General features: G+C 49.1%; 1 protein-coding gene across 1 annotated transcript; it reads left to right on the top strand.

Moving 5' to 3' along the window:
- Positions 1-299: 299 nt before the first annotated feature.
- CYSLTR1 (cysteinyl leukotriene receptor 1) lies at positions 300-1,334 on the top strand. The gene has a single exon (XM_068412084.1). It carries the CDS (start codon positions 300-302, stop codon positions 1,332-1,334), a length of 1,035 nt encoding a protein of 344 aa, XP_068268185.1.
- Positions 1,335-13,073: the final 11,739 nt, after the last annotated feature.

The following is a 13,073-nucleotide window of genomic DNA, read 5'->3' as shown; positions in this document are numbered from 1 at the left end:
GAAGAAGGATGCTGCCAGTGCTGAGGACTTGTGAAAATGCAACTCTCATCTTTACGTCACCAGTTGCTGGTACCAGGTTAAGAAAGGCGGCTGTGGTGGATCGTTATAGTAACACGGATCTGTGCAGATCCACATCCCTTCTTAGCTCTTCTCTCCTGTGTGAGAGAGATGATAGGTTTTTCCTCCTATTTAATGATGGTGTTTTATTTTCACATGGTGCTTTACCTGTCTCACCTGAGTTTCTCATCCTTAGGCCTGACCTGCATCGCCAGGCGGAACCGGTGCCTCAGCCAGGCAACATGACGGCGCTGTTTGATAACTTGTCATGCCATCACTCCATCGACGACTTCCGAAACCGAGTCTACTCCACGCTCTACTCCATGATCACCATCATGGGCTTTGTCGGCAACGGCGTCGTGCTCTACGTCCTCATAAAAACATACCGGCAGAAGACAGCCTTCCAGGTGTACATGGTGAACCTCGCCGTGTCCGACTTCCTCTGCGTGTGCACGCTGCCCCTGCGTGTCATCTACTACGTCCACAAAGGGAACTGGTTCTTCGGTGACTTTCTATGCAGGGTCAGTTCGTACGCGTTGTACGTCAACCTGTACTGCAGCATTTTTTTCATGACTGCAATGAGCTTCTTCCGTTGCGTAGCCATCGTTTTTCCAGTCCAGAACATCAATTTGGTAACGGAGAGGAAGGCTAAATTTGTCTGCATCGGCATCTGGATTTTTGTCACCCTGACAAGTGCTCCTTTTCTGAAAAACGGGACATACCAATATAGCAACAAGACCAAGTGCTTCGAGCCCCCAGAAGACTCTCAGAAGACAAATCTAGTGGTGATCCTGGATTTTATTGCCCTATTTGTGGGTTTCATTTTTCCCTTCGTTGTCATAACTATCTGCTACGCCATGATCATAAGGACCTTACTGAAAAACTCCTTGAAGAAGAACCAGGCTAACCGCAAGAAGGCGGTCTGGATGATCATCATCGTGACTGCCACCTTCCTGGTCAGCTTCACCCCGTACCACATTCTGCGTACAGTCCACCTCCACGTGCTGCGGCTGAACACCAGCTGCGAGGACGCCATATACCTACAGAAATTGGTCGTGGTAACGCTCCCCTTGGCAGCTGCCAATTGCTGCTTTGACCCGCTTCTCTATTTCTTCTCAGGGGGCAACTTTCGGAAGAGACTTACCACATTTAGGAAGGGTTCTTCCTCCAGCTTAACGCAAGCCTTCAGGAAAAAGTTCTCCATAAAAGAGAAAGATGAGGAACCCTTTGGAGAAAGCCATAGGGAGAATGGAAAGGAAGCTGTGGCCCCTTCGTAAAGACCTTCCCCTAAGCTCTCAGATGGGCAACGGAGATCTCAGAACGCTTCCAGAACACATGACGGAGGCTTGCAAGCCTTCGTTGCAATTAGGTATGTAATAATAATGGTGGACGGTGCCTGACTTGTGCTCCTCGGTGGTACAGCCCCCGCTGGGGATGGCCAGCCTCTTCCCCAGGAGCTCTGCCTGGACATGCACAGCCACTTAGCATGGAGGAGCCACCGCCAGCACCAGAAAACTGTTGCTCTGATGATAAACTCACACAAACGAACTCTTCAAAGCCTGTGTTTGGGCATTTGCTTCATTTCACCGCTCTACAAAGAGCGTTAATTCTCCGAGCCAGTGGGAAATGTAAACACAACGTTTGCTGTACGCGGCACTCGGGGAGCTACTGACAAACAAAGAGGGCAGAGTTTCCATCGAATCTTCAAACAGCCGCTAAATTATGTACACAGCAGAGGCCAGGGTAGCTCCTGCCCTGCTCCCAGCTGCTTCTGCTTTGGATTGCAGTTTTCAACCTAATTATGTGTAAGACTTGCCAGGTTGGTCTGTCAAACTCGGGCTTGAGCCCCTCTCCCATCCGCAACGAGCAGCTCTTCGGACGCGCTCTCAGGGGCAGCAGGTCTGCCAGCATCTTCTGAATTTCCAGAAAAATCTTGTCTGTGGGAGCAGTTTTAAAATGGTGGTACCCTAGTGTGCATTTGGAACTTATTTCAGTGGGACCTGTGATGGCTGCAAGATCTGGATTGTTGCTCCAGTTCTTCAGGAGGTTTTACCTAAAAGTAGAGCTCTGGGTACTCGGAGTCCAGCGCAGGATCAGGCCGGCCTTTCTGAGCTACTGCTCAAGTTTTTTAAGAAAATAATTTAAAAAAAAATAATAGTAATGCAGAAGTCCTTTTTAAAAATAGCTATGGAAAGATCTCTAGGAAGATCTGGAGATCAAGAGTCTGATGAGACATGAGTGAATCTTACTTTGAGTAGAGTATGATGAAAAACCAGACTGGGCTGTGTTTCTTATGTAAAGAAAAACTTTAAAATCTTGGACAGAAGGAGACATTCCTGTGCTTTTCCAGTGAACCCACGGAAAAGTAGCACTGCCTGCCTTCTGCTGGAGCAAAGCCCAGCCCGAGATACGGGATGCATCAAGACAGAAATAGAAATTCTTGTAGGATTAAGACTCTTAGTTGGAAAAGTGGTTGATAAATGAATAGCAAGTATGTTTTGGTATGGTATTTATGAAGTTACTTGATATTATCTTAAATAAAGAGAACGGTTTTAATACTGTAAGATAAGAGGGAGCAAAAGGAGTTTGGCTTGGAGGCAGGGGTCTGCTTGAGAAATTATAGATACACAGCAGAGTGTAAGTTCACTCTTTACACCACAGGCTGCGTATCCCTGGGGCAGCAAAAGGCACTGAAAAAAGCAGATTCACCTGCAGAACAATTTATGGGTGTGAATTTTCCACACGACCTGAAACCCCTTTAGAAAACTTTAAGGATATGTGAAGTGGAAGAGGGCTGAAAGCTATTGGTGTAGAGGCGTGTTCCAGTTCCCCCTCCCACCGGAGGGCAGAGCTGGTGGTCAGGGGTACAACCGGGGAGTGCTTTGAGAAAGCTCCTGGCAGAGGGGAGCCGGCTAAAACCTCTCCAAGGGTTAGCACTGAGTGTTGGAGCTGTGTCTCCAAGCACTAAAGGCATTGTGCAACAGTGAGGAGCCATCATCATGGAAAAGAGCTTCAGAGTATGTACAAATAATATGCACATTCCCAAATTTTAACATATTGTACAGTAAAGCTATATATATATATTTGTGTGTTTCAAAGCATTTTTATTGTACCAGAGGTATTTTTTTTATCTTTTTTTTAATGAGACAATGGTTATGGCAAGAGCAGTGGCAGTGGTGTTTGTGCAATAGGAAAGACTATTTAAACAAAAAGATTGCTGAAAATTAAATTAAAATGTTGCAAGTTAAATTCCAACAGTTACTGTTTTCTGTGTCTTATTTTAAAGTCTCTGCATACAGATTCTTTCTCCCTGCAATACATTTTTATCTACACACAGCACTAGAGTGTAATATTAACGTAATAATAATTTATAATGGTATAATAAAAACTTAGTCACAGCAGGACAGACGTTGCTGAGGGCAGCAGCTGGAGCGGGCTGAGATGTTGGGGACTCGCTGGCCCAGCCTCCCGGAGCTGGAGTTTGGTCCAGCCAAACTGGCCTTTGCCGTAGGCCAACTTCGCTGGACTCGGGGACCTGTCGGAGCCAAACCACGTCTGAGGGCAGCCGGGGTCTCGCTGGGTCTTGCAGAAGTGGAGCACCCCAAGAAACGGCACCTGGGACCTCGGTAAATCTGTATTTACAGATAGAAAATGCTTGTAAGACACTTGGAGGGAAGAGATGCTTTTGGTGAGGACGAGGTGTTGGGGGGCTGGTGTGGTCACGTATCGCACAGGGGTTCCTGCATGGCAGAGGCTGCTCAGAGCGACGTTTTCTGCTTGGCTTTTCCCAAAGGATCCGCAGTGTGTTATTTAGCTACAATGCTCCAGCCTGTACTGGGGAGGAGGGGGCTTTGCCATCGGCTCGGCAGGAGCCCAGCTCCAGGTGAGAGGCGAGGGCAGTTGTCCCCTGCTTGTGATTTCGCCCCGTGGCACCCAGAGAAGTGCCACCCTGGCAGCAGATGCTGGTCAGGTTTTGCTCAGGAATAGGGGACCTGGAGAGAAATACGTGCCAAGAAACAGGACCCGTTACCAGCACGAGGTGAGTTGGAACTTGTGGCAATTATATGGGCTGTAAAAAATGGCAGGAGGTGGGACAGGGACGCGGTGCCACCCTGCTGCAGTGACCCTGTCAGAAATGCCTGAGAAAGGGGAGTGGGAGGTTCAGGTTCTGCTTGAAACTGGACTTTTTTTCTGCTGCCTATGCTGCAGTTTGTGGTACAATGGTGTCCCCTAGTGCTGGGTTATCCCGGAGCGACTGCCTGTTGCCTAACGAGGTTTCTTCTCTCTGTTTTAGACAGCCCAGTCTCAGCTCCTCGCCTGTAACATTGTCCTGCCTCCTCCACTGCTGGCGATGCTCGGTTCCCCCTCTCCTACCCTTGCCCGCATTTAATTTCGTAATCTTTGGGTTTTCCCTCTCTGCCTTCAGGATAAACTCCTGTGCAAGCAAAGCGAACCAGAAGGATGCTGGTTTGTCTTCGTAGCAGGCTAAAACGCATTTTTATTTGTGCTCATTTTCGAGAGGGCCCAAAGCGGCCACCTGCTGCCAGCAGCTAACCACAGCCTAGAGTTCTGTTTGCAAAAATAAAACCACCTTTCTGTTTCCAAGAGAACAGTACAAACCTTGGTTTCCAATAATCCCAGCCTTGACTGCTCTGCTCTCCTCTCCAGCAGCTGCTCGGCTCGGGCATCCCCTCCCACGCAGACATCGCTGGGGCAGGTGCCCTATGGAGGATTTTTCAACCCCAATCAGTCAGAATTGCTGGTTACTTTGGGAAATGTTGAGTTTTGGAGGAGTTTTCTCCCCACATGCATGTATATGCTTGAACACACTATAAATCACAGAAGATAAAGTCGTATTTCTGATACTCGGTGGCATGTCTTTCTACTTTAGAAGCCTTCAGTGGTCTTCTTTCCTCAGGCTGTAAAAATATTTGACACTTGTGACACTACAGCAAGTTGTCATTTGGGTTTTTTAACTCCACGCCACTCTTGCCTGCTACAAGGCCAAATTCCAACGCCACAGGCTGGGAAGTTCAGCAACTACCCATAGGACGTAACCACCTTTATTCTATATGAAGTGTCTTCATATAAAACGCTTGCAGGATGTGAGGAGGAAGCAACCCTCCAGTTTAACGAGCAATAAACTCCGAGCACTGGTAATAAAGAGAGGTTTCCTGCTCTAAGCCAGGTTCTTTTTGCCCCCACCATCCACGGGAGCCTGGGTGGGTATTTTGGGGCTGGAGGGCTCGGTGCAGCCCACGGGGTAGCTCCCACTGCCTGCATCCCAACCAGCTGCAATGGGGGTCTGTGCACCGCGAGGCTGCAGGTCCCTTAGCAGGAGCTAATTCTCACACTGAATCCTAATTTAGCTTTTTTTTTTTTCCCATTTCCACTGCCATCTGACATTAGAAGAGGGACTTTTTCCATATGGCAGGAGGGAGAACACTGGGCTCTTTATCCTTCATGTATGGCAGCGAAGGGTATGACCTGATTACTGGGGGGGGGGGGAAATGAGCAGCAAAAATGAAGGAAAGTTCATCAGATTTTAAAATACCATCAGCAGAAGCAATAAAATGTCTTAGAAATGCTACTGAAAGCAAACCTGAGGGATGACCAGCCCAGCCTGCTGCTCAGGGTTACAAACCCACCTCCCAGCACACGGGTCAGCAAGATTGGGAACTCAACCCACCTTCTCCCAAACGATGAATTTCAGCTCTACGAGTGGCCACACGTACAAACAAATATTTGGAGTATTTGCAAACTTCACTTGAGGGTGAAATGTGCCCGTTTCTTTCCTGTCAATGCGGCTTCTTACGCTTCAGAGGAAGCCAGGCTGCTCTCGGAGCAAAGCGAGGACCCTTTGTTAGTTCAATAAATATTTTCCAGATGGATGTTCACCAGGTTGGGGGGGTGGATAAAGGGAAGGAGGTAGCAAAACCACACTATTTTGGTCATTGATAAAAGCTCTGCTTCCAGGAACACTGCTGCACGTCTGTTAGGGATGCTGAAGACTAAACAGAGTTTGGTTTTGGTTTGGCCCATTGAAACCCCTTTATTTGTGAGGAGCACGTCTCAGGAGGTTTCTGCAGGTACTTTCCCCAGCAAGCCCGTGCTGGGGGTGCTGCCCAGGGCTGACTCGAGAGCAGTTATTGCAAAAGGCGAGCGTGTGGCCTGACTCGGTAGAAGAATTGCACCTATCCCAGGAGTCAGCTGAGGCTTTACTTCCTTTCTGAGTAACCATCTGAAACGACAGTCCCTACTCTCTGCCCTTTCCTCCTTCCACGTTACTCACAGCAGGAAGCGTGCTGGAGTGACGAGCACACACGGCTTACGTGGGTGAGGGCTGAAAAATGCAACAGCGCCCTTTCACCTCCATTTTTCAAGGAAAATGGAATGAGAAGTTCCCCATAACTGGCCTTGAGCCTCTGCTCCTGTCAGCAGCATCTCCTCCCACGCGCCTCCATGTCCTTCATCACCCCCAGTTACTATGCCAGAGGTTCACAGACCTTCAGAGCTGGTTTATGTTCCCCCTCACCCCTTTCTGGGTGCTCAGGTGGGAAGGGCATCGCTGCAGCTCCTGTACAGACCTGGAGCAGCATCCTCACCCTGTGCAGGAGAGCGTGTGGTCCCCGGCTCCAGGCTGACCCAGGGGCAGCACCCTGCTCCCTTCCTGGGCGAAGGAGACCAGCGAGGCTCTGTGTGTGCAGTCCAGCCCCTGTGACGAGGTGGCCCAGAAGACCTGCCCTGGAGAAGAGCCACGAGCCATGCACGAGGTCTGCTTGGTCCCACACCGTGCGGGACTCGAGGTGGGCAGAGGCTTTGTGCTGAACTCAGGTGGATTTTCTGCCTCAGGATGCAACGCGATGACTCCGGTCAGGGTTAATCATATCCTGTGGTAGGAAAAACAGACCTCAGGGATGTGAACTAATATAACAAAGGCACTGAGAAACGGTTGCCAAAGCCCTGAGGGACAGGTCTGCACATCCTGAGGTCCTGGGTACTTTTATCTTATGATCTACCAGGAGCCTGTTCAAATCTGAACTGCGCTGCTAATACTGAGCTGACCGTAGAGTTTGCTTTCACTGCAATTAAAACTAAAACTAATCATTACAATCTGGGGCTGTTCCGAGGGTCAGAAAACATCCAGGTCAGTGCTGGGCAGGAGAATCAACAGCGATAGAAAGTGGCACCAACGCTTCAGCCATGGCATCCACCCAGGTTACATTTAACATTAATGTAATATACAGTTACTGTACATTTAAGTACAGTAACTCTCTTCTGTGGTGGGAAGTTCTGATGAAATAACCCCAGCTCCTTCCAAACGTTCAATATTACACTGAGTTTACATAAAGGCCCCGATCCCACCAACTGCCACAGCTGCCAGGCAGGGGGGCCTGAGCTCGCAGCCTCCTCCACGGCCGCTGACCCTGCAGCAGGGTTATATATTTTGATTTTCCCCTGTTTATTTCTACTGGATGTTCTTCTGAAACAGCCATGCTCCAACAAGAGATACCGGTTACACTTCACGCTCATGGAGGGTGCGTTGTGTTGGTAAAGTGACTCCTTAGTTAGAAGGAGGTTGTGAGAGTTAATTGATAGTTGCAAGGGGAAAAAAAAGTAGAAATACTATTAGCCATCAAAGCTGGAAAAGCTTTCTCTGTGATAGTCCTCCTGCATCAGCGCAGAGAGAAAGGAGCAAAACATCGTAGCTGTGGCCACGCCATCTGCAAGGAACCTCTTAATTTTGATCAAGTTAGCTTGTCTGCTTTGTCTGACCAAAGTATTCTTTGGGCAGCAAACAGAAGGGAGGTGTTCAACCACCCCATTCCTCCCCCCCAGAAAAACAGAATAATGCTAAAGTTGAGAATTAATCAAGAATTCAGACCAGAGAAGCCCAACAGATGAAGTTTCAATCCCAAATTTAATTCAATTACACAAAAAAATACATAAAACCTGGTGTCCTGGTTTTGTGGGGCTAAAATTATAGAATCAATTTTCTGTTCCCTGTTGTTTCAGTGTGTGGCCAGCGTGGGATGGTGATCAAGGCCGTTAGCAGTAAGGCAGGGCAGCTGCCCCAGGCTGGCCCACAGGTGATTTCTGTAACATTAATGTCATGTTCACTGTAAATAGGAAAGTTTGTGGGGATGGGGTCTCCTTGCTCTGCTGTGTCTCCTCCTTCTCAATGGTTATTACCCCTGGAGGGACTTGCCACCACTCTATGAGCTAAGTATAACTTTGTGTCTTTTGTATTAGCATTGATATTGGTTTCCTTATTTGTTTCTTTTTATTTTATGTTAAACTTCAGGGGCTTTTCTTTAAGTTCAGTGCAGAGATGCCACAGAGCAGCGTCGCCTCTACTATCCCAGCTTGGATAAAGGGGATGGTATATTTAAGGGATCTATATTTAAATACTCATGGCTTTTATGATAATTTTTGCTCTATCCTATATATAAATAGAAACCTACCTATCAAAGGGCAGCGGTGAAAAGGCAGCTACACTGTACCTGAACAACACACCCCAGTGTTGGCAAGACATTTTCTCTCCCCCTCTCCCAAAGACGTTCAGGGTCCATTAGCAGGTTCCCCTCGAGAGGCACCAACAGTGTTTTGTGCATCAGAAGGAGGATTTTAAAGCCTCAGCCATGTAACCTTTAATAAGATGAGGGATTAGCAAACCTCATTGAGTGACGCTGTGACAAAAGGCCAGGCCTGTGCATGCTTTACCCCAGCATGGCCGTGGCACCCCGCCAGCACGGTTTGGGGGGAACGGCTGAAGGAACTGCAAAGAGGGGAAGTGAAAAGCATATTGCTTCATATTTTTATGAAACGAGTTCTCTTAAATACATGGGTTGTGTTTTGTTTATAGAGAAATGGCTGGGATGGACACCGAGGACACACGTGTAGGTGGGGGAGGATTTGGGTTTGTGCTTGCAGGTGGCCCTCCCGGGGTGACTGGCCATAGGAGATCCTTCACAGGTATAAACATTTCAGTTTGGGAGGTTTTCCCTCAGCCCCATTTGAAATGCTCAGGGTGAACAAGAGCAAAGAGGGTCATTTCAAACATTTTATTGCCAACACCATGGCAGTTGGGGCTGGGCCGTGACACTGTGCTACATGGAACATGCTCTCGGGTCTCCTCCTTCATGTGTCTCAACGTGCGATGCCGCTTTACCCAGCGTCACACGGAATGAGCTGTAAGTGGGATGCAAAGTGAAACTTCTCAATTTGTTGGGTTTAACGGAGGCTGCTGTTAAATGTGGGTCCTCGGTAGCTGCGTGGTGGCCAGGGCGATGCTCATCTGTGGGGTTTGGCCAACAGGCCCCTCTCCGTAGCAGAGGAGCGGTTGGCTCAGGGGTCTCAAATCCGTTCCTGGCAGACAGCAGCCTATCACCCCTCTCTTACAGCTCTAACAGAAAACTGTCCTCCATCGCTGCCGTACTTATCTCGCAAAGCAAGTGCCCCTGTTCCTGCAGAGGAGCTTTGGGAAAGGCTGTGGAAACCTCCTCACCTCCCGCAGGCTCCGTTGCAGGGCACTCACCATAGCTGCGGCGGGGAAGGCACCGCAGATTTTCTTTTCATAGCAAGAGAAGATGGGGAAGGTGGGAAGAGGCCAATTTTTTTTTTTCCCCTGCTTTCTCATGCACAAAAGGGTCCTTATTCATTTTAACAGCAGGTTCTCTCAGACAGCGGAGAAAGACTCCTTACGCAGCTACCTCACGCAGAATATTGCTGCTTGGACCTTCTCGTTGGCTCTCTGAGGATGGGAAGCTAGATCCATGACAATCTCAAAATGGAGAGCATTAGCCCCGAACAAATAAGTAGATTGCAGTAATGGATACAATATGGAGGTTTCCTCCAGGAGCCAATATTTGTATTCTTCACAGCTGCATCTTTTTCTGTTTCTTTTTTTTTTCCTCTTTTTAGCCTGAAGTGCTCCCAAATGCTTCGTGCCATGTGGCTGCTTCTTATTTGCATCAAAGACCTGATTCATCGCTGCTCTGCGCTTTGATAGATTACGTATGCTCCTGCAAAGCAGATATAAAATGTTCATCGGGGAGAACGGTGAGCCTCTCCTGCAGTGGTACGGGCACCGATCCGATGCTCCGGCTCCGACGTGTCTACCGAGCGCTGCGGCTGGCAGAGGGACCCCCAATGCCGAGCAGGGGCCCCCAGGCCTCCATCAATTGGAAAAAAATCCCAACAAAAAAGGGAATGGAAACAATAATGAGGAATGGGGTTATTGTAGGAGAGAGCATGTAAAAGAGGTTGTTTGGGGACAGTGAAGAAAATGCCAGATAGGAAAGAAATAGTGCTCTGAAGAAAGACAATGGAAAAATGGAGTGAAACAATGGAAAAGCCATGTTAAAACAGAGCGGGGGGATCGCTGATCGCAGGCGAGCCGTCCTTCACGAAGGTGCCGCAGCTTTGCTGGCTTCCAGCAGACACAGCTCAGGGGATGCAGACACAACTCTTTGCGTACGTAGTTAAACTGAAACTTCGGTGCTGATGGGATGCCCCAAGGGAGATGGGTTTTGTGTCCTGAATGTGAAGGGGAGTTAGAAAACGGGCAGCAGCCAGAGGCACGAGTGAACCTGATGGCAGGTTTCCTACCTTCCCCGCACGCAGAGCAGGAAAGAAAACACCACAAAGGGAAGAGCAGCACGTTACGCTGGACACTAAAATATTTCCGTATTGCACCAGGCCTTTATTGCTGATGGTTCACCTGCAGCTCGTCCAGCTATAACATTTAGAACAAGTTAAAAAAGAGATCAGCATTTCAACAACTAAAGTCTCAGCCTTTTGTCTGATGGAAAAAAATCAATTCCAAATGTGGAAATTTCAATACAGGCTATGATTTTGTTACAGTTCAGATTTATTCTGCTTGCTTTCTTTCCTTTTTGTCCTTCCCCTCCTCTCTGTTCTTCAGAAATTGGCTCGGATACTTGGCTCCCACTCTCCAAAGACCCTTTGCAGCTGAGTTTCATGCTGCAGGAAAAGAGCCCCTGCCCTGCTTGGCCCAGGGAGCGAACCCGCTCCTTCCAAATCCCCTGTCCTTGGGATAAAAGCACAGGATCCTGGTGCTTCAGCGTCTTGCAAATTTTATCTTCATGCAAAGCAACAGCAAAGCATGTTGATGATGGTCTTTTTAAACATTTTCAGTCTAGTTTATAAGAGCTAGTGGTGAACTCTATTTGGCTTCCTTCTTTCCTCGCTAGAGCGAGGACAAGCATCTTCCAGCTCTAAGATGTTTAAATTATGGTTGTTTTGAGCATTTCTGAGGATCCAGCTACTCGGATTGCGTAGAACTATGACTACATTCACGTCAGGCCAGGCAAGCAGACCTGACTTTGCTCCACTGGCACTGCTACCAGGTCAGCCGAAGAACTGACTGTGTATTTACCCTGGGAGCGATGACTCCGCTCCAGCTCCTCAGAGCCCGAGTCTTCCCACTGCTGAAATGTCCGATGCATCTCCCGTGTGCTCTGGGGATGATGCAACACCCAGTGATAGGACAAGAGGACACAGCCTCAAGCTTCGCCAGGGGAGGTTCAGGTTGGACATTAGGAAGCATTTCTTCTCAGCAAGGGTCATTAGCCATTGGAAGGGGCTGCCCAGGGAGGTGGTGGAGTCACCATCTCTGGAGGGGTTTAAGAAAAGCCTGGACATGGCACTTAGTGCCCTGGTCTAGTTGCCATGGTGGTGTCAGGGCAACGGTTGGACTCGATGATCCCAGAGGGCTCTTCCAACCTGAGTGATTCTGTGATTCTGTAACACCAGGGAGCGAGGCCGGGATGGGTCCCTCCTGCAAGGAGACCACGATTTCCTCCAGGTGTATGTTTTTTCTCTGGAGCAAAAGGTATGGTGGTGCCATGTTGCATGTTCTTCCCCTGGCATTTGCTTGGGCCTGCCTGTTTCCAGCACTTTGTTGTGGCACAGAGTTCTTCAGCCTGTTTAGGTTTTTTTTGTTTGTTTCTTTGCTTCTTGGCTTGGGGGAAGAGTTATAAATTTATGGGAAAACACAGCTAGTGTTTGGAATTAGACTGATTCAGGATATTTGATTCCTATCTGAGCCCTTGCTGAATAACTTGATGAGGAACTGAGCAGAAAGACCTTGCAGAAGGTGGTAAGGGCATGTGGAGGAGACAGAGCAGGTGTCCCACAAACATGTCCTCCCGTGGCGGTGCCACAGAAGAGCAGCAGCTCCAGGCTGGGGCTGAGAGAGGTGAGTAATGACTTTCCTGCTCCAGGCTTTCAGGTGAGGAAAGCATTGGTGCCTGGGAAGCCAGCCTCTTTCAAGACAGTAAGGAAGAGCTGGAGGGTGCCATGTTCCCCTTGGCCAGAAGGCCAAGGAGCTCCTGTGCTTGCACGTGCTTCTCCAAGGCTCTGCAGAGCCGCCGGGACCGGTCACTACGAGTCCCCTGGCAAACAGCGCTTGTCCCCAGGCCCTCATGGCTCAGCAATGAGCAGACTTGAAAGTGTTAATTACAGGGGCAGAGTTCAGTGAGGAGTCAGAGCTGCTGCTAAACACAAGCAGACAGTCATTTGGATGAAGACGGCCAGGCAGCCGAACGCTCCTGACTCGGCACCTTCAGCCTCCAGGGATCCTCCTGGGTCTGAAGAGGCCCTTCCAGCTGCTTTCCCCCCTCATTTCAAAAGCAGCCGGAGTGCAATTAGTTTGCCATGGCTGATTGGCAGCGTGTGTCCAGCTCCAGAGCAGTCACGCTGCCTTTCAGTGCTCCCTGGCAGCCTCTGTCATTACTTACAGACAGCGAGCAAGCTGGGAGCTCCAGCTGTCCCTGCTCCCAAGGTGGGTGACAAGGGCAAGCTTCGCTTCTCCTTGCACACAGAGAGGTCAGCAGTGGGGCTGCGGCAAGAACCCAGGGTTTAACTCACTTTTCCTAAAGGACCCTGTTGTGTTTCCAACGAACTCGGTCAAACCTGATGGCTGGGGCGAAGGAAGACGCAGGTGCAGCTGTAGGTCAGGACACGAGGTGTTTACACACAGACTGTGCTGT

Source organism: Nyctibius grandis, chromosome 13, assembly GCF_013368605.1.
Source record: "Nyctibius grandis isolate bNycGra1 chromosome 13, bNycGra1.pri, whole genome shotgun sequence".
NCBI lineage: Eukaryota > Metazoa > Chordata > Aves > Nyctibiiformes > Nyctibiidae > Nyctibius > Nyctibius grandis.
The sequence above is the reverse complement of the archived record's forward strand: the minus strand, read 5'-3'. Positions and strand labels throughout refer to the sequence as shown.

Coding starts and splice junctions, on each gene's coding strand:
- CYSLTR1 (XM_068412084.1), top strand. CDS start 300: ATGACGGCGCTGTTTGATAACTTGTCATGCCATCACTCCATCGACGAC.